Source organism: Plectrocnemia conspersa, unplaced genomic scaffold (assembly GCF_051122295.1).
Source record: "Plectrocnemia conspersa isolate PC_06_02 unplaced genomic scaffold, ASM5112229v1 ptg000002l, whole genome shotgun sequence".
In the NCBI taxonomy this organism is placed as follows: Eukaryota; Metazoa; Arthropoda; class Insecta; order Trichoptera; family Polycentropodidae; genus Plectrocnemia; species Plectrocnemia conspersa.
The window spans coordinates 14102828-14123431 of record NW_028277166.1 but is presented as its reverse complement, the minus strand read 5'-3'; the positions used below and the strand labels follow the sequence as shown (position 1 = coordinate 14123431).

The 20604-nt window shown below is 25.7% G+C and overlaps 4 protein-coding genes across 4 annotated transcripts; 1 reads left to right on the top strand and 3 right to left on the bottom strand.

Annotated features, from left to right (window-relative positions):
• The first annotated feature begins 2647 nt into the window (after positions 1-2647).
• Positions 2648-3403, top strand: LOC148237780 (larval cuticle protein LCP-17-like). The gene is made up of 4 exons (XM_088204015.1): positions 2648-2701; positions 2768-2892; positions 2958-3128; positions 3195-3403. The coding sequence occupies exons 1-4, from the start codon at positions 2690-2692 to the stop codon at positions 3205-3207; spliced, it is 321 nt and encodes a 106-aa protein (XP_088060141.1). The 5' UTR covers positions 2648-2689; the 3' UTR covers positions 3208-3403.
• A 950-nt stretch (positions 3404-4353) lies between these two features.
• LOC148237779 (endocuticle structural glycoprotein SgAbd-2-like) lies at positions 4354-5808 on the bottom strand. The gene is made up of 4 exons (XM_088204003.1): positions 5735-5808; positions 4862-5019; positions 4618-4789; positions 4354-4545 (listed from the first exon to the last, which is right to left on the bottom strand). Exons 1-4 carry the CDS (start codon positions 5744-5746, stop codon positions 4441-4443), a joined length of 447 nt encoding a protein of 148 aa, XP_088060129.1. The 5' UTR covers positions 5747-5808; the 3' UTR covers positions 4354-4440.
• Positions 5809-13131: 7323 nt separating this feature from the next.
• On the bottom strand, positions 13132-14320 carry LOC148237778 (uncharacterized). The gene is made up of 3 exons (XM_088205202.1): positions 14254-14320; positions 13842-14080; positions 13132-13685 (listed from the first exon to the last, which is right to left on the bottom strand). Exons 1-3 carry the CDS (start codon positions 14269-14271, stop codon positions 13223-13225), a joined length of 720 nt encoding a protein of 239 aa, XP_088061328.1. The 5' UTR covers positions 14272-14320; the 3' UTR covers positions 13132-13222.
• A 3022-nt stretch (positions 14321-17342) lies between these two features.
• LOC148237777 (uncharacterized) lies at positions 17343-18464 on the bottom strand. The gene is made up of 4 exons (XM_088203991.1): positions 18327-18464; positions 18193-18269; positions 17948-18127; positions 17343-17876 (listed from the first exon to the last, which is right to left on the bottom strand). The coding sequence occupies exons 1-4, from the start codon at positions 18348-18350 to the stop codon at positions 17396-17398; spliced, it is 762 nt and encodes a 253-aa protein (XP_088060117.1). The 5' UTR covers positions 18351-18464; the 3' UTR covers positions 17343-17395.
• Positions 18465-20604: the final 2140 nt, after the last annotated feature.

Below are 20604 nucleotides of genomic sequence, written 5' to 3'. Positions count from 1 at the left end.
TCACGATTATAATATTAATGTTTTCCTTTGAATACTTACGTATGATGGAATTTCATAATTATAAGATTCATTTTATAAATATTTGCTTCTAAATATTATAACTAAAATTCAATTAAAACTCATAATATCATTGCATCCATTAGAATAGATCGTGTCACTCTTAATCCGCATGACCTACATACATAGATATGCAATGTAAAAATGCAATAGTTATAATATTACTAAGGCGAGAAAAATATTGTTGCAAAGCCAAAATATTGTACGATGATCTCAGAAAATCTTGAATTTAAGCTATCCTCAATATAATCGATATAAATAGCAATTCTGGTTGTTTAAGTCGACATTGCCAACTTTAATGTTCCACTATAATTTTCCCGACGAGTTTCGCTTCTGCATCGGATACACTATAGCAGATGTTACGTGTCTTCTGTAAATGTGAAGGTCGCCACTTAAATGGCAAACGAATGTGGTCAAAAGGTGAACAAATTTGCAACGACCAGGTTGCAACCCAAATAATAATATTCTAACAACAAAACCACACATACTATTACCCCCCCTAAATTTGACCTCACTAAATATTTACCGCTCTCTTATATAAATATTTATTAAAATTATTTCCATTTTATTTAAAATTTTATAATACCATCTCAGCTTACCATAATTATGAAGCTCTTAACCAGGAAAAATAAAAAAACAAAAAAGGTTTGCTTATTTTGAGATGGTGATGAAGCAAAAATAAAACTTATATAAAACGGGACGTGTTGTAAGCCTAATCATATAACAATAATTTGTAATAAAAATAATTGATTAATAATTACACTATAATTTTAATAATGTAACTCATTTAAACGCTCACTCTTATACCGTACCTTTAACGACGACATTATGTAACAGCTTTAATCTGAAGTATTTAAATTAATAAGACTCGAAACTTTGTCAACAAAGTACGTCTTTAGAATGGGCGTATGACTGCTTAATAAACTTTCATTTTAATTTCTTAACTATTTGTATAATGGATATTCCGTATGCAGACCATATTGAAACAATGGCTTGCAAAATCACAATAAACGTAACCTATATACTAGTATATTCTTGGAAAATATATAAATAATTTACATCGCTGATGAGACAGAACATAATAGTAAAAAATATATATGTTTATTAATATAATTACTTACATAGCGCAATTTAATAGTTAGTATAAAATGTATACATATACAAAGCAAATATCCATTTGACCTTAAAAGCGGTTTTTCATTTAATATGTGATACATTGCACTTATTATATGCATGCGTTAAGTTCAGCTATTTGATATTTAGAAGCATAATTAATTATTTATTTATTTTAATTTAACATGCAAAAGCCATTTTAAAAAATTATAATAACACAAGTTGCATAAAGAAAGGCATGGGTGCAAATTTAAAGTTTTTGTGAGATCCGAGTTATTGAATAGTAAATAATTATAATTCAAAGATTAAGTTTTCCTAGATGTGCACTAACTTACAGATTAATTAAAGTCAAGCCTAAAAATTCTTTATTTATAAGAAATTCAGCTCATAATTTTAGTTTGACTATAAATCTGATAATTTGGTAAAAATATTTATAGATTACTTGATAAGATTGCAATTGAAAAGACGAATAAAACAATAACTTAATAATTGAATTAACACAAATGAAAAAATATATTTTTTTTTCAGTCGACTTTTTATTTTATTTCTGTCTGTCTCATAAACTGCAAATGTTATGAAATATTTATTTTTAAGGTTTATTATTATGGGTTAAATTATGTTTAAAATGTAAAAGTATTGTTTAAACTATAATATATAAGTCTATTTTAAATTAAAATTTACGCCCTTCCAACAAAACGTTATTGGCGATTTCAAATTCTTCAAGTTTACACAAGAAGTAGAAATAGCCAGACTTTTGAAATTATAGATTAAGTACGCCCTATATTATAGGGTGATCTAATAAATAAACTATTTTCTGAATAAGTATATTTCATAGCCACAAGTTACGAAACATTTTTTAAAATAAATATCTAAGATAAATCTTTTTAAGAATATTTTTTAAGTGAAACACCTCTTTATAGTAGGTACAATATTTATTTCTAAACTAGTTCGGTATAATATATTTTTTTTAAATATTGACGTAAAAATACTTTAATATTGAAATAAAAATTTATTAAATATTGACGTAATATTGAAATTAAAATTAATTAAATATTGACGTAAATTAAAATTAATAAAATATTGACGTAAATTATAATAATTTTAATATTGACCTAAAAATACTTTAATTTAAATATTGACGTAAAAATACTTTTTTTAAATATTGACGTAAAAATACTTTTATATCCCTGTCAAAATGTACACTGGGTCACAAAAATATTTTTGGCTTGAGCCACACACAAATCTCTTTTTTATGCATACTCAACAATCGTTCGTAATGAGATATAACAAGTTGTATATTTTGTCGGATGTTGCCACATAACATCGGCGCCCATTGACTGCTTTTTTATAGCAATCTCTAACATTGTTAAAGATATTTTTTATCCAATAACAAGTTCTTTTATTGCGCCAATATAAAAAAGTTCATCTTTTTCGATCTCTTTCATATATATAAAAAGCTCACTCCTTGCAATACTGTGTACTCAGTCTCGTACTGCCAAGTAGTGAAGAAGTTACAAACATGAAGTTCTTGGTAATATTAACATTAAAAATATATTTTTATTTTCCTTTAATCATATTTATATATTTATGCTCTTAGGTGTTTTTGTTCTTAATCGTTGGATGTGCATCTGCACACAACATCCACAGGAGGGGCGCCGATCAAACCGCCGAAATAAAAGAACAGCACTTGGATATTAACCCGGATGGAAATTTCCAATACAAGTATGCACTTTTATTTGTCTCTGATATTTAAAATGTGATTAATATACCTTTATTTTATTTATCAGCTATGAAACTGGAAATGGAATATCTGCTCGTGCTTTAGGAGTCCCAAAACAATTACCAGGAAATCCCCCAGAAGTGGCTGAAAGCATTCAAGGAACCTTCTCATGGACTTCACCTGAAGGACAGCTCGTCAATGTTGAATACACTGCTGACGAAACCGGATATCACCCAAAGTAAGTTTATTAAATCAAATTTGCTTTATTATCTACTCAATAATAATGATTTATTTCTTTATTCAGGGTCCGTCTATAAATTTTTCAAATTCTGTTTGATAAATGTATGAAATCATGTATCGTTGAATGTCTTTATTTTTAAGTTTTGTAAAATAAATTTTCAGAGCAAAAAAATCTTTTGATTTCGTTCCGTATTCCTAGAATTACAACACGAATACTAATTTATGACATCCTGTAATTATAACAAAAATATCTAGAAATAAACTACTTTATTACAAAACAAGAAGTAACCTAATTTAAAGAATCTTTATATTAACATATGTTTGAATATATTTGCATATATGAATAGTAGGTAAATTTATTTTAGCATATTTAATGAGTGAGTATTTATGGATTTTTAAATTGGATCGAATAATGTTTTTTTAATAAGACTAATCAAAACATTGTTGTTATTCTTATTATTGTGTATTTACACATCATCGTTGTTTTGGATAAAAATATTTTGGCAGTTGGACTTATACAAGAAAAGCAATTTAAAATATCAACTAGTACAAAGCACATCTAATATTTAATGGACAACTCATTATGTTCTTTCATGGATTATTTCTTCATAAGGTTAACCGAAGTTATGGATAGAAGTGACTTTTCTTTAATGAAAATAGTTATTACAAAGGAAATGCAATGATAAAATGAAATAATTCCTTAACTAGGAAATTTCTGTATTTTTTTTTGTTTAAAGTTTTATTTTAGTACAGTAAATATTTATAGAAAAATAAGTGCTATGCGTTTTATTTTTAATTTTTAAAACAAGTTTTTGAACATATATAACTTTTTATTTATTTTTGAAGAAGCTCTTAGATAGAGTTTATGGATCTTATGGTGATATAAATAAAGATGATTATTTTATAAACATAAGATTTTCATTTTATATAATAATATGAGAAAGCGTTTATTTATATTAAATAGAAAATAGTTTTACCATTAAAATAAGGCTTTGCTACAAAAATAAAAACAACTTTCTAAGCAGTTTATATAGATACTAATATTAAATGAAATGTAACAAATAAAACTTTTTTTTATCTATTGAAATAGTTTTTCTAAAATGAATTTATTTGTTTAATTGTAATTTAATAATTATGAATATTATTTTAAGTATTTTTATAAAACCATGTCATACATATATATGTGGAGTTACTTAAATAACGTTTCAATAAAAAAATATAAATTAAAATTATTTACTTATTTATTATTCATATTTAGATAATACAATACTGCATTTTTGTGATATAAAAAATTAAAACATATTAATTAATTAGAAAAATCTTCTTTGTGGAGTTTGTGCTGATTTTGCCTTAATATAGGCAATTGATCTCAAAATATAGTCAGGAATTGGAGGAGGTGTTGGGATGGCATCACCCTAAAATATATTTATAAAAAAATAAGAATTAATATTTAGAAGTTATACAAGCAAAAAAGTTAAATTACTCACAGCTGCGCGGAATCCATTTTCATCAGCAATGTATGATATAGAAATCACTTTTCCTTCAGGAGAGGTATAGGCGTATCCACCTTGAACACTTTCGGCGATTTGTGGAGGAATTCCGGGTATTCTTTTCGGAGTCCCAGTTTCTTGTGCAGCAATTCCATTTTCAGTCTCATAGCTATAACAATATTATACAATACATAAACAAAAATATTTAAAAATATTATAGTAAGAAAAATAATATACTCACGCATATTGATAGCTACCATCAGGAGATGCATCTGAACTTTGTTTTACAATTTGAGCATATTTGTCTAGTCCTGTTTGTCTGTACGACGGTTTAAATTGTGGCGAAGCAGCCCGGTTAAATTGACCATAGGTCAATCCAACGGTAGCGAAAAAGATCAGCTAAAAATATGTAAATTAATATGCATTTTTAATATAAATTAGATTTCTAAGACTATATTTTACATTTATTAGTATTTTAATGGTTTGAAACTCAGATCATATATTTAAATATTATTTGCGGTTTGAGAATATATGATGTAACTAAATCGAGTGGATTAATTTGATAAAGAACATAATATATTTAAATAATAATAAAAAATGATTTAAATAAATTAAGAGAAAATCTCTGTAGTGATAATTAAAATAATTAAAATCATATCGAACATAATATTGATTTGAATCTTTAATAAATTAATTACTTAAAAAATATACATTCTAAGTAATCATTGCCATCTATTATAATTAACAAGAATATTTTAATTACTTGTAATAATTTTTGTTTATTATGTAAAGTAAATATTTATGATTGTAATTTATATTATTGTCCGATCAGATTTTTTAATACTCTAATAGTTAAATTCAGTTTATTATTTGCTTTGAAACTCATATTTACATCATAATATAATTTTGATATATGTATATAAACATAAAGCAAATTAATAAGTAAGATTGTAATTTTACTTAGTATTGCATATTAAAAAAATATTTTGTACAAAAAAATTAGAATTTATTAAAAGAAAAGTAGTTTCCTTAAAAACTATTTTTTTAATTGTATTAAATAATGTGATATATTTATTCACTATTTTTTGATTTTGATATTATCGAGATAACTCACCAAATACTTCATATTGAGCCCTTCCGTTTCCTATGAAATTTGAGACGTATATGAAGTCTTGACCTCTGTTCGATTCTCTATATATAGTGAATTCGACACGTATAATTGATTATTTGAAATAGAATATAGTTTATGCGTTTATAGAAGGAGTGGCCAAATTTACAACCAAACAAATGAAAATTCGACAAGAATGTGGCAGAGTGCAACCAGACAGTTTTTATTGTAAATTATAAAGAATATTATTACGTACCTAAAATATCTTAAACGCAAGTATCTATTGCTTAAAAAAAATAACTAGAAAAGAAAATATTAGTTCATATTTATCTGATGAAAATAAGACGTTTAACAATATGATATATAGTAAGTTTTATATATATTTTTTCATTGCTATTTAATTTTTTTTATTTCCAATGAAACTATCAATTTACATTATAATATTAATTACACATAAATATAAAATATATCATCAACAGTATAATTTTAGCAAAACATCAAATTTTTAAAGATTAACGGAAATAAACAAATGTAATTCTGACTTATTTCCATTTTAATTTAAATTAATTTTTATTTTTGTGTAATTAATAATATAATGTATAGAGAATGAAAAAATCATAATTTATCACATATTTTGTTTGAAAAAAGTTTGTAAAAATAAAGGGATATATTTATACAAGATTAATTTTTAAGAAAAGTCTTATATAAATCTAATCAATTATGTCTACACAAATTATTTTACTTAAGGGTTGTTTTAACAGTTGATGAGTCGATTACTACGTTACTTTTTTCACGAAAGATAGCATATTATCTGATTTTAAATATATACATTATACCTACAAGTTCTCATGCAATATGCCGATGTCAATTGCGAATAAAGTATCAAATAAACTGAATTTCAGTTGCTCTTTTCTGAAATTTTAAAATCGTCTTACGAAGTCATGTAATAAAATAACAATGAAATTAGCATGTTAATTGCTGTTTACGTGGCTTTGTGTAGTCAGTGATTCAATGTAAATTAAGAAACTGTCCTTTTTCTCAGATAGATACAATGTCGGTTTAATTTTAAAAACATTTTTATATCATGGATAGGTATATTCAGTTTATTTAAATGTGCAGTGACATTTACTAAAAATGTTAACTCGGCCATTTTCTAATTAAAGCTTTCCATGTGATGGTTAAGCTATTGTTGCCTTTCTGCTTCATGCAAATCCGTAAAAAAAATTGTCCTTTAGTAAAACTAGTAAAAGTCAGTTTTTCTGTAATATTAAATTAATTTTAAATTTCTCGAAAGAAGTTGAAACATATCTGTAACATCGCTACTTTCACACAAAGCTATGGAATTAGATAAATATCTGTACGTTTTTAAGACAGATTATTTCTGCTAAGCTTTAAAAACATATTTTAATAAATTCATTAACACTAAACGGTTTTGCTACATGAGAGTTACTATAATAGATAAAATTTTTATTGAAATATTCTTAATAAATGTTTGTCTCACAAGTGCACATAAAACATATTTACTTTCACGAAATACTTACATATTTATTTTCATAAAATAATATTGGTTATTAATTCGTCCTTTTTTAATAAGTAACAATTTAGTCATTCAGATTTAAACATATTCTGGTGAATAACTGCAAATTGTCTAGTAATAAGTATTCTTAGACCCGATTGAATGAATTACTATTATTTCTGTATTTTTTTGGATAAATATTTAATAATTACACTGTTTAATAACAACATTAATTTGATTATTAATTAACACAAATAAGAAAATTTAGTATTAGTTTTTTTCTAAGTAATTTTATTTAAAATACAATCATATTACAATAGTGTTGAATAAAGGTTAAATGCTTTTTGATTATCAGAAAAATAAATTTATTTAATTAAAAATCACTTTTTATTTTAAGTTATTTTGAATTTAATTATATTTAAATAATAACTTTAAAATTTAATTAATTAATAAATTTTAACTTTCAGTATTGATCGATAGATTCTCATTTTACGTTGACTTATATTATACATATTATATTTATTATTTCATCTAAATATAAAAATATTAAATCAAATATTTATAAAATCTTAAATAAATTTTGGTTTACCATTTTTTTAAAATAATTCAAGTAAACTTTTAAATATAATTAAAAATAAATATATTTTAAAATGAAATTTTGTATTATTAAATAGTTTTTTGCAAAAGCATAAGCATTGATATTTCTATCATATTTTAAAATTAACGCTACGCTTTATTATTTTGGATTTATTAAGAAGTTTTTATTAATGAAAAATCAGTTGAATCACACAAAATCACAAAATTTCTGTGCTTTACTTCGGTGACTCCAATTTCAATAAATTGGTATATAATTACTAGGCAATTGTTAAATTTAAAATAATCCTTAAGCATACACCTGAACATTGAAATCATGAGAGGATAGTTTTTTATTAAAAATAATAAAAAAAGCCTAATTTATTTATTCAGCATTTACTTACATGTAATACTATTCAATTAAATAATCTCATCTAAAATGTTGCAGGAATTTATCTATATAATTGGTTTGGAGCAATGTCTGAAGTATACGATGATTGAGTAAAGAGTTTTCAAGATAATCCATTCATTTTTTTAATCATCTTTTTAAATATATGATGGTGAACCTTGTCTGTGTAAAATTATGCATATTTGAATCATATATGAAGGTCTTTTAATGGCCAGAGTCACTTTAAGATATTGTAGCTGATTACATTATGTGTTTGTCGTACTTGTTTACCCTTTATATCCCACCAAATGCGTCTTATTGAGGTATATTCCTAAATAAGATAATATGCATTCAAGGGGTTGGAATTGAGGGTTGATTGCCGTCCAACTACTGCCTTTCACGTCTCGTGTTGAAGTAAAGGATCTACTTCTTATCTTTAGTAACAATACGATTTAATATTATTTTTTTTTGTGTTTTATATTCATTAATGATTAGCATATTGAGATGCTGCACGACGTTTTTTAGACAATTATTTAAATCTAGTTCCTTTTCAGTAAAAAACTATAAAATACATTTGAAAAAAATAGAATGAAGTTTCTACTTCAATAATATTCTTTAAAAATGCTACAGTTGCTTAGCATAATTTAATATTTCTAGTTTTTCGTGTACAAATTTCATTAAGACAGACAAACTGAGTATAATAATACATATCTAGAGTACTTTTCGAGAAAAATATTGAAATGAGAATTCTCATTTCTTGAGAAATTTGCTGACTTCTTGAAATTTTTCAATGAGCCTTTTTTTGATTAAAATTATTTTTTCACAAATATTTTTAAGTGTTTAAAAACATTTGCTTAAAAAAGGGTGGGTCCCGGCTAGATATTGGAAAATGTGCATACTTTCTTGGAAGTTTTTAATATAGGTTTGAAGTATTTGAATGGCAAAATATTGTTCACGATTTGTTTTTACCGGCTTAACATATCTACCAAATTGTTTTTGGATTACCAAAAAAAATTTGGTGTACGGTTGGTGACGAGTGGCCATTACACATAGATTAGGCCACTGCAATTTTTTTTTTAATTTATGCATTTTATAATAGTTATATAGTAAATGATATTTTTTTTAATGTGTATTTCAATAATATAAATAATTTTATAAACATACTAATTACCTATAATATACATGTTACTGGTTTATAACTATTTTCATGTTTACAAATTGTTAATAACTAAAATTTAATAAAAAATCAAAATATAAAACAAAACGTTTGTGGTAATAATTTAAGGGAAAACATTGTATAACCTTATACAATTAAAGCAAAAAATAAAGTAAACAGGAAACAAATTAAGTGTTAATTTGAGTACTGAAATTATTGATAAGTTGTCTTTAGCTCTTAAAACAATTTTGTATTTAAATTCAAGGTAATATTTGTCATAGTCACCAATACATTAGATTAGTGGATTATGTGGTTTTGCGAGATATTTTTATATTTTCTAAAATGAAAATAAGTGTTTTCTGAAAGCTAATATGCATTTTTTAAGATAAGTATAAAAATGTGTATTATATATTATTTGTATAGCTTTGTTTTGATATGTAAATGATAATGATCAGCGGAAGAGGCTCCGCTGGTCGTCGTCTTATTATCAAGGTCCACCAGTGAATATTTTGCCCTACGCCGCCGTCACGTCCGTCATAAGAGTGTGGCCCAGATTTGGCCTTAATTAATAAGCCTCCACAAATACATTAATAATCAGATAAGAAGAAACCGTTCCGCGTCACAATCGGCAGTTTGTAATAATTTATGAGAGCTTTCCAGTTACGCCATAAAATTTTCCTGTCGACTAACTTGAATCTCATTTTTTTTATCGTTTTCTTAGTTGAAATACAAAAAATGTAGTTGCAACAATAGTTATTAACAATTTCCTTTACGATTCTGGCATAAATATAGAAACCATGCATTTCTTTGTAACTCGGCGCTCAATCAATTAATTTTTCGCGTTCATTATAACAAATCATCATCATATTAAAGTTATCTATGACGATCATCTGGTTCTCTGTTTATAAATAAGATAAGATATTTACAATAATAAACTGTAATAATATATTTATATACATATATTACATTTGTATATATTGTATATATATATCAAGATTTCTTGATATTTCTCGAGAAAATCAAAAAGTAAAATTAGGAATACCCTTGAAATGAAACATATTGAGAAACCATAATGCCTTTGACGTATAAGCCAATTTTATAACAAATACTTTTAATAGAGATAAATTTATTGCATTAAAAAGCTAAATAGTTTATGTATAAGTACAATCACCTATTCAAAGTCTACACTTTTACCTTTTGAAATAATATTTATAGCTACAATTTACGTATAATTCAATAAACGTAACATCTTAGGGCATTATTTCTTAACCTACGGATCACGAAATATTTTTAGTAAATTTTTTTTAAAGCAATTACACTTTAATAAAAGTAACTGAAAGTATTATATATCATGCGTCAACAAAAAAACTAAACACATGGTTTTGAATTAAAAAAATTAAATACTTACTTGACTTTTCTTGAATAATATTATAACATAATTGTTTTACCACTGCATTTAAGCATGTATATATATTTATATATATTTCAGAAGATCTTTTTAAATATAATCTAGCGTTAATGGTATTAAATTTTGAAGTAAAGTGTGATTAGATTTTGTCAATATTATTAAGCTATAAGTGGAACTCATTTCAAATTTTGCACAGGTGATAATGTTAAATAACTTTAGTTTAAAATGTATCATTAAATTATGAATCACTTTTCGTTAGTTGCACTGACATGTTATTATATTTATATTATATATAATTGATATAATTAATAATAAAAAAAATGTAAAATACATCTATTTGCGTTACACATAAATGTTTTGCATAAGTAAAAAAATAATGTACTTAAACTAAATGAGTGTCTATAAATTATAAAATATGTTAGATAATAATATAAAAATAATTATAGATAACTATTATATAAATAGTTGATAGTATAAAATATTTAGAAGTAATTGTAGATTAAAAAATAAATTTTAAGAAAGATTTTAATTACATATTAAAAAAATAGTACAAAAATAGTTATATAATCCAGAATGAAAAATATGTTAAGTATAAACACAAAAAATACAATTGTTTTATATTGTCTCATTTTATTTATTGTGCAACAATATTAGATAATTTTAATAAATTTAATAAAAAGATGTTGCAAAAATTAAAAAATTGGACAATGAGAGTAGTTTTAAATAAAAATAGTTAAATGTTCATAATATATTAAAAATTAATGTTTTAGTATTTATATATATGCTATAAAATAATATGTTACCAGTGTGTTTTAATAAGTATTTAATAATAATTAAAGATGTACATAAATTTATGTATGGATGTGTGAATTTGTATATTAATATTCCTAGGATAATCCGCAAAAATAAAGCACCTTTGTGCATTAAGAAATAAATTATAATATTAAGTGTTTTTTTCTGTTTATGTTTATGTTAAGTATTAAATGTATGTTAGTGTAAATATTAGCTATCTTAACTAAATAAATAAATATTTGCAGTCATCTGTGTGCATTCTGGCTAAAATAAATTTACAATCTAAAAGCAAATAATAATAAATTAATCTCTGAAAATAATAATGCTAATATAATAATACATATATGTGAGCCAAGATGAACAAATTGTTAAAATGGTTGTTATTTAAATACGACTAATCTTCAACCTATCTAATATGCCACTAAATTTTTATGAGCTTTCGAAACTTATTTCAAACCAAAGTTCATTTTAATAAGATTTAATATATGTAAGTAATATATATTATATTTAAACAAAATGTTTTTTTTTTATTATTTATTTATTTTTACGAAGCAAAAAAATATTACTGAATCGGAAAGTCACGGCACAAAAATATAAGTAGCACTGCCATATGCAAAAGCATCTCACATAGGAAGACAATATGTAGAATAAATAACATAAAAATTATTTTTTAGATATAAAATAGGAAAAGCTTAATTCAGCTTTGTGTCGCATGTAAAATATGTCAATTTTCATTAATGATATACATCTATGTAAAATATTAATAAAAATATAATAAAAACCCCTACTTTAATTTTCCTAAACATTGAATTAAGAAATGCATTTAATTAAAATTAAAAAATATCAAATATTTCCAAAAGCGCTACCACTTTAAAGCTTCACAACACGGATGGTCCGCGATTCTTCCGACTGAGTTATTGTCACTAATAATATTGCAAAACCCATTTTCAATATTACTACAAAAATTAAATCATGCATATACATCAGTCTAAATGTCTCACCGGCCATTTGTTACGATGATTACGAATAGACTTTGTGTCACAGCCAAATCAAATGTGAAATGTCGTATAAATTTAAATTTTAAAAATGCGAAAAAAATCTGAACCATCCGCGCCTTATTTCGTTATCTCACAGTAAAATCATGTGTGTGTAACGTAACGTAACATTCTCATAAATTAACAATTTTATACACAGAGCACAACATTAACCACCGTCGTCAGTCGATTTGCAACCTGAAACGAGTTTTTTGATATTATTAAAATATATTCTATATTATTACGTTCGTTCTTGATACGTCTAAAATCATCGCTATTGATTATCTAATTCTGGATTATGCGAAGGATGGTCAAAACAGATTATAAATATGATTTTTATATTTTAGACGGCTCTTTTGATCGTAATTCATAATTTAGAATCGCTTCGGAGATCGTGTTTCATATTTGTATGACAAGCAAAGGATGTCTACATTTGTCATATTAATGACGACTTTTATGGCTTTTTAATAAGATTTAAGAGTCATTTAGGCTTTGTTTATTATTTCGTTCATTTTTAGGGAATTAATTAAACAACGTTGATTCATCAATATGTTTTATTAAAGCGCATTATAATAATTAAATAATATTTGGTTATTTTAATAAGCTCGTTTATCGTTTATTTTACTATCATTTCTTGCCGAGGTTCCTTAAAAGCGTTTGAATTTCTTTTGGAATTGGGGGCGGTGTCGGCAAATGAACGCCAAGGGGTTGAAAACCATTTTCATCGGCAATGTATTCGACTCTATATTTAATATTATCAGGACCTATATATTCATAATATCCTGTAGCGGCAATTCCTTCATTTTTAGTATTCACGTTTATCAATCTCCCTTCTTCTTCGGCTTTAATATCGTTTTCGGTTTCGTATGCGAAATGGTAAGAATCAGGATTAATTTCCACGTCCTGCTTCAAAATTCTGATATTTGCTTCATTGCCTTTTGAAGCACCAAAATTACCTTTTCCAGATACTTTAGCAGGTTGTCTGAATGGAGATAAATTACTGGATGCTGTATCCACGACGAATCGATTTATGAATTGATTGTTGCCTGAATTGGAACTGGCGAAGCTTTTGGTAGATTTACTACTTTGCCTATAAATAAATAATATGTCTATAAAAGTGTTATAAATTATAACATAGGCACGAACTACAATATAATTAATAGCTTTTCGTGAGCGCCATAGAACAATAGAAGTATAAAATGAGAGATATTAATATCTTTATTATAAATAAAATAAAATATATTACGATTTTGCTGAGGCAAAAGATGTAGAAGATCCAGTCGAACGGAATGATCCAGAAGATCCGAAAGATCCAGATGATTTAAAAGGAGGGGCAATATTCTTAAAACCACTTCCGTGTGATTCTTTATTATGAACATATTGCCCGTCACCAGTATGTACATATTTTCCTTCATTGCCATATCGTCCTGGTCTATACTGTCCATCGTCGTTAGCTATCACAATAGTGATTAGCAAAAATAAAAACTGTAAAAAAATTGCGTCTTATATATAAAAGTCATTAATATTACAAAAAGTCAAGATCATTGTTTTTTAACGTATCAAATTACACATAAAAAAATCATGTAAACTTGTAACAATTAATCGTTTGATAAGAAAATTGCGTCATGCCATTTGTTTAGGCAAGTTTTTGCACTCACCCAAAGTTTATTATACATTTTACGTTAAAATAGATCTACTTGTCTTAAAAACCAATTCCCCAATGGCGTTGATAAAGTAGTAGACCTGCTTTATATACGACGAAATGCATTTTAATAAGTTCAAAATCAATCAGAATTCAAGGTGTCTCCAAAAAGTGGTGCCATTAATGATATCTTAAGAATCCGACAGGGATGTGGGTCGCAACATTTTGATCATCTATTATAAAGGATGCTCTCTATTAAAAATATATTAGCACACATGCCTAAAAATATATTCAAAAGCTCACATTTCTAAAGAATTTATAGCATTAATTTATATTTTATATATTTTAATTATTTTTCAATACAAAACTAAAACATTCTGTATGTGATCTCTTATAAAAGATGTTCGATCGAATGTTACATTAAATTGTTGCATATGTATTCATTCTCGAAATCCAAATACGACAGATTAGCCTTCGAATATATACATTTTTTCTCGATCTTATTCTCAATATATCACTTTTGATTTCAAAATCGAAGATCAGCTAGAAATATCGTTATTTTATGATAATTAAATTCTTCGGATTCACCCATAACGCCCACAGGTGGGGAAGATATAGACGTGTTTTACTTACATTCGCTCCAAATATGTATTCATCGCTAAAAGTCATAAAATTATGTCATTAATATAAATACAAAGTTGTATTTTAATATTTTAATAATAAAGTTTCTCGTCATCATAAAAATGACCTTTTCTAATGTTTTTTGAATTTTTTTAATATTTTTTAGTATGTGAAGGATGAGGCGAAAAAAATCAAATTAGAAATTTATTATTTTTGAGGGTGATGGAATGAATCATATTATATAATAAATCACTATCATGCGTGAGAATATTATATTTTATATTTAAAAAAACACTAGAAAATCTCATTTAAAATTAACATAATTTAATGATTGTTTGTATAATATAATACAATCATAAAAATCAAACTTTTTTTTTAATATTTAATAAAAATAGTTAACCATATTCTTATGAAAATAAAGAATATTTACGATACTGTAACAAACAATAATAAAAGCGATATCAAAAGTATCATGAAAATTAATTGAATACAACCTAAAATATCTAATCTCGTTTCGTAGTTCAAAATGAGTTATAAAATCATTTTATTGCCACAAGAGAATATATTATAAATAGTGCTAATGTGTCATATAACCCATATGAATGTCGTTCCGGCATCTTTTTTCGGTTTTTAAAGTCTTAAAAGTTACTTTTAAAAATTGTAGCAAAAAAAAAATAATTTATGATTTTGAATGATGACAAAAATTTCATTGATAATTGCTGAATCAACCACCATAAGCGAAAAAACTACCATCATATTTTCCTTTTATTAGAGTTTGACATTGTGCTAATTACAGACTAAAATTATCAGTAGGTGTCAAGGAAACTTCAGGAAAAAAATCATTTATTGATAAACTTTACGTCATATGCCACGCTTCTGTGCAGAATTATTTGAAGCTGAGCTGCTGAAAATTAGAGGAATTTTAAGTACCCGATAAGTGTCATTTAGTTTGCATACATGTTTGGCTGTATGTAATAATTTTGAATCTCTTGCGTATATATTTGAAGAAGCAATGCATGACTTCAATATATAATATTGATAAATTTTTTGTGTGACATTCTCTAAAAATTATCAGAATTAAGTTTGAACTTACAGGACCACAACATGTATGTATCTATTTCAGGCAAGTGAGAAAGTAAAAATACAGGTACAAGTTTTGAAAAAAGAAGACAGAACTTTAAGCTCTCTTATAAATGACGAATCTAATTATTACAGTGATAACATATTTGTTAAAGACTAGGACAAGATCAGCACCTATGTTCATATAACATTTCGGACCACTTCTTTTCGATCCTTTAAAGTACGTTGATCTGATTTTACTCAGAGGATGACATTCGGCCATAGATACTGACAGTAAGGAATGTAATTGGGAAGATTTTCCTTTAATACGATATAATAAATTAAAATTAAAAAAACTTAATATAAATTTTTATTTATTAAAGATTAATAAGGTGTGAGTTAACAGAAAAAGCACGAAAGTATGTTCTTCCCTATTAGACATATGTATATATATAATATGTATATTATTTCTTTAAGATTTTCTATACAATTTGGTTTTAGAAAAGTCAAAGAAAGCATTTTTATTTAAATCTTAATTTTGGCTATAATTTAAAACGCATTCTCTCTAAATTGTTATGTTATAAGTGCGTACTATTTGTAATCAAATTAACCTATCTCAGCTTGCTTATATTTACATATATATTTGTTTTAATCTACTTTATATTTTTATGACTAAATATTGCCACTATTTTTATGATAATATATTCAATAATATTAATACAATGTTAGCAAAAATTTAAAAAACTTACTAATAAAATTATTTTAAAATAAAAACTCTAAAATACTACAATTAAAAATCATATAGCCAGAACCGAATCGAAAAATGCTGAAGTTCACAAAATTATATCTGCAAACTTGCAAACGTATATAAAAGCCACATGTATGATTTTTAAAATTCACAAATTAGTTATAATATAATTAGACAATAATTGTATTAATTCAACACATTAACCCTTTAAACGCCAGCGACTTTTTAGTGAGTTACCTGCTATTTTTCTTTACGCGTCAGTATCTCTTTTTAAAAATAAATATAAAATAATTTGGCTTTAAATGGTTAAAAAATAAGAAATGTCATTGGGCTATTTTTTTAATAAATAGAACTTTCACTTTTTAACTTATATATGTATTTATGGCATACTTAAAATTTGTGCATTTTTACATTTCTCGATAATAAGATTATAAACAAAAACTTACTTTTTTCGAATTGCATTCAACGATTCACACTTTTTTGGCAATTTTATTGGAAAAAAGTACAAATGTATTAATGTTAGATATAGAAAAAATAAAAAATAAATCTTAAAGCATTTAATTATCTGTATTCTTAATCTTGTAATAAAAATATTTTTAATTGTCGACTTCATATTAATATTATCAGTATTTTAAAATAATGGTATTGTTTATTTATATATTTAATAAAACATATCGTTAATATTATCAGTTTTATTTAGTGCACAAATACATCAATCTTAAAATCCTATCTATTTCGGTAAATGTGCTCCAGTAGGTTGAAATCCATTTTCATCAGCAATATAATCCACGCGATATAAAACTCCATCAGGTGCTACAAACTCATAAAACCCCTTGCTTCGCAGTCCGTCTTCCTTATCATTAATTTTCTCAACTCTTCCTGATTCTTCAGCTAGAATTTTATTCTCGGTTTCATACAAATAATGATATCCGTCCGTCAAAACATCGTCTTCTTGACGCAAAATCCTATATTTGCCTGAATCGTGATCGCCACTATTCACGAGAATATTTGGTTTTGCGACATAAACTTGAGCTGGCTTAGTAGCAGGTCTGGTATTACCAATTCTATTATTTTTATTAGCACTTCCACTATTGACTTTATTTTGTGCACCTCCAGAATATTTACCACCACTTCCAGTATATTGACCGCCACCTCCCGTATATTGCCCGCCGCCTCCCGAATAAAACCCTCCTGGTCCTCCATTTTTACCACTAAAATCATATAAAAAATCATTAATAATATATATTGTATCTAGTAATAATAATAATAATAAAATACTCACTCATATATACCAGAACCATCTGGCCGATATTTTCCATCATTATCTCCATTGTATCTTCCAGCATTACCCGCACTATTTTTTCCATCGTTACTTCCAGTATATTTATTAACACCACCGCTATATTGTCCTCCACCTCCATCACCTACATGATTATAGCGTCCGTCATTTCCAGGATTGTATCTTAAATGTATTTTCGTTATATGATATGTGATTAATTTATACATAATTTAGAGGTATGGGCTTACGATCCAGCATTATATTTTTCTGGCCTATATCTTCCGTCTTCATCAGCATTGATGATTAATAAAGCAGATAGGAAAATCTAAAATATATATAGTAATTAATAAATTATAATTAAATAAAAATTAATTAAACTTACTATCCCTTTCAATAATGATATCATCTTGATTTTGCAAAGAATGCGATGCGTCTCGTAAGGTACTTAAATCGCTTATGGTGGGTTTATGTAATGAAATTCATGTTTATATAGGTTGTTGTGAAAAATATCTTGTCAACTAGACTCCTTGTAGTTAAATGTCGAGAAAGGAGAGCCTATAAAAAATAACAAATTATTGCATACGCGAGGAAAGAGAGTTTCTCAAAATGTTTATATTGCATTATTAAAATCTGTATTATATATTATTATAGTTTATTAAGATAATTAATAGTAAATTTAAGCATATTGTTAGTTTTATATACGTACATATATACTGTCTCGATTTTAATTATAAATTATTTATTATATTGCATTTTATTATAAAGAATATTATCTTTGTATAAATAACTTTTCTATTTTTTATATCCATAACTTTATTTTATTTAACTTTTTTTAAATTTATCTGGTACGTATTTAATAAATTATGTATTAAAAAAATACATTTTTTATTTATATTTCTTCATCAATTTACTCTAATTTATATTGCATGCTTTTATCTGTATCTAATCTCTTATTGAGACTTTCACTCATTTTTATGTTTATCAACTTTTGGAATCTTTCTGCATTAACTTGATTTGCCAAAAATAAAATGATTACGGGACTGTAATATATAATTGAATATAATATAATAATAAATTGTTAAATTTATCACCTATTTCAAAAATAAAATCATCATACTCCAGGAAGCTTCATAAGATTCCCATGTCATCTGGACGAAGTACCGTTACACGAAAGAGCATGCATTATCTCTTTCTTCGTTGCATGCGACACCACTCCCACTTTTATTTCTAGGGGATCGGCGTCAGTTCTGGATTGTTAAATGAATAAGTTTGATTAACCTACGACACCACTAACTTTATTCCATAATTTTACTACTTATGTATCTGATTTTTTTAAATTTTGTGCAGAATTTTAACGATATTTTAAATAAATATAATTGTTATAGTCATTATTAAATGTATTCCTACTATTTTTGTTATCAAAATCAATAAAATATTTATATTTATTATAGGAAAAGAGCATTATTATATAATAAAAATAAAATAGTAAATATTTCTTCAGAAGTGCAGGGTAACACCCCCACGATGTATGGCTGAGAGGCAAATAGTAGTGGATTCTAATAAGAATGTAACGGTAAACCGTCGAGCTCGATAGGGAATCTTATGATGCCTCCAGGAATGGTTTGAGATACCAGAGTTTAGTACATTTGCAGATTGCAGACGAGGCTGCCTTAGAAAATAGATTCGGTTCGAAAGTCTAATGAAAAGTATTTTCAGTGAAAGTTTCATATGTTTTTAATCGCAGCATTCTAGCTTACATATGATCAGGGAAAGGGAAGGAGATCAATGACACTTCTCTCCTTAACTATTTTTACAATCTGAATCAGTTAAGGCAAAAGTATTTATTTTTTTTTAAATTATTTTAATATATTTTCTGGCCGTTAAAATAATAAAACTTAAGGTTTCACAACCTGTTACCTGTTCAAAGATAATATTTTACTGGCGTTTGCCGTAATGGTTATATTAAAAAGCGTACATTTTCTTTTGTTTGTGTCATTCACAATAAGTCATATTTAGTGTGAATTTCTTTCGATAAGGATCGCTGACTTTATCTTTCAATTCCTTTCAGCCATGTTGCTAAAACGCCGTTTTTTAAACGAGGGTTTAGCAGCATGACAAGAGAACACGAGCTCGAGAACCAGCACCAAAGACTTTTAGAAGGACTTACATAATTTCAATGCGACTACGTACGACTTATATGCTTCAAATGCAAAAGACAAGAAGTCCATTGCTTTTTTTAAACTCTTTCAACGGATCTTGGAACTTTGGGCAAACGCTACAATATATTTATAATATTTTATATGCTTTAAATTAAGATTTTCATTTATATTTCACTTTGACATACATGTCAAAGTATGAAAAATATAACAACTCGTGTGTGGATAATTGCATTATAAATCATTAAACTATTGATACTTTGTTTAAATTTATAATATGAAATATTAATTTTAATTTTTTTAAATATTATATTAGGTACACAGTTTTAGAAACTAATGATCGCATTGAGTCTTAGAACGCTGCACCATAAAGAAAAATGACGCATCGTATATAGAAAAACCGCGTAAACATATGTATATACATGTAGACATTTATAGATAGTATATTATAATAATGTGACAAACTTTCCAGGAACAATTTAATTTTGTTAAATAGATGTTTTA

What these genes read in the sequence shown, in the direction of transcription:
- LOC148237780 (XM_088204015.1), top strand. An exon ending in GATGGAAATTTCCAATACAA is followed by an intron (nt 2,893 to 2,957) that starts GTATGCACTTTT and finishes TTTATTTATCAG; the next exon opens with CTATGAAACTGGAAATGGAA.
- LOC148237779 (XM_088204003.1), bottom strand. An exon ending in GATGGTAGCTATCAATATGC is followed by an intron (nt 4,790 to 4,861) that starts GTGAGTATATTA and finishes ATATTGTTATAG; the next exon opens with CTATGAGACTGAAAATGGAA. An exon ending in AAAATGGATTCCGCGCAGCT is followed by an intron (nt 4,546 to 4,617) that starts GTGAGTAATTTA and finishes AATATATTTTAG; the next exon opens with GGTGATGCCATCCCAACACC.
- LOC148237778 (XM_088205202.1), bottom strand. An exon ending in TCTTTTGCCTCAGCAAAATC is followed by an intron (nt 13,686 to 13,841) that starts GTAATATATTTT and finishes ATTTATTTATAG; the next exon opens with GCAAAGTAGTAAATCTACCA.
- LOC148237777 (XM_088203991.1), bottom strand. Translation starts at nt 18,350, where the DNA reads ATGATATCATTATTGAAAGGGATA. An exon ending in TATCATTATTGAAAGGGATA is followed by an intron (nt 18,270 to 18,326) that starts GTAAGTTTAATT and finishes TATATATTTTAG; the next exon opens with ATTTTCCTATCTGCTTTATT. An exon ending in GAAAAATATAATGCTGGATC is followed by an intron (nt 18,128 to 18,192) that starts GTAAGCCCATAC and finishes AATACATTTAAG; the next exon opens with ATACAATCCTGGAAATGACG.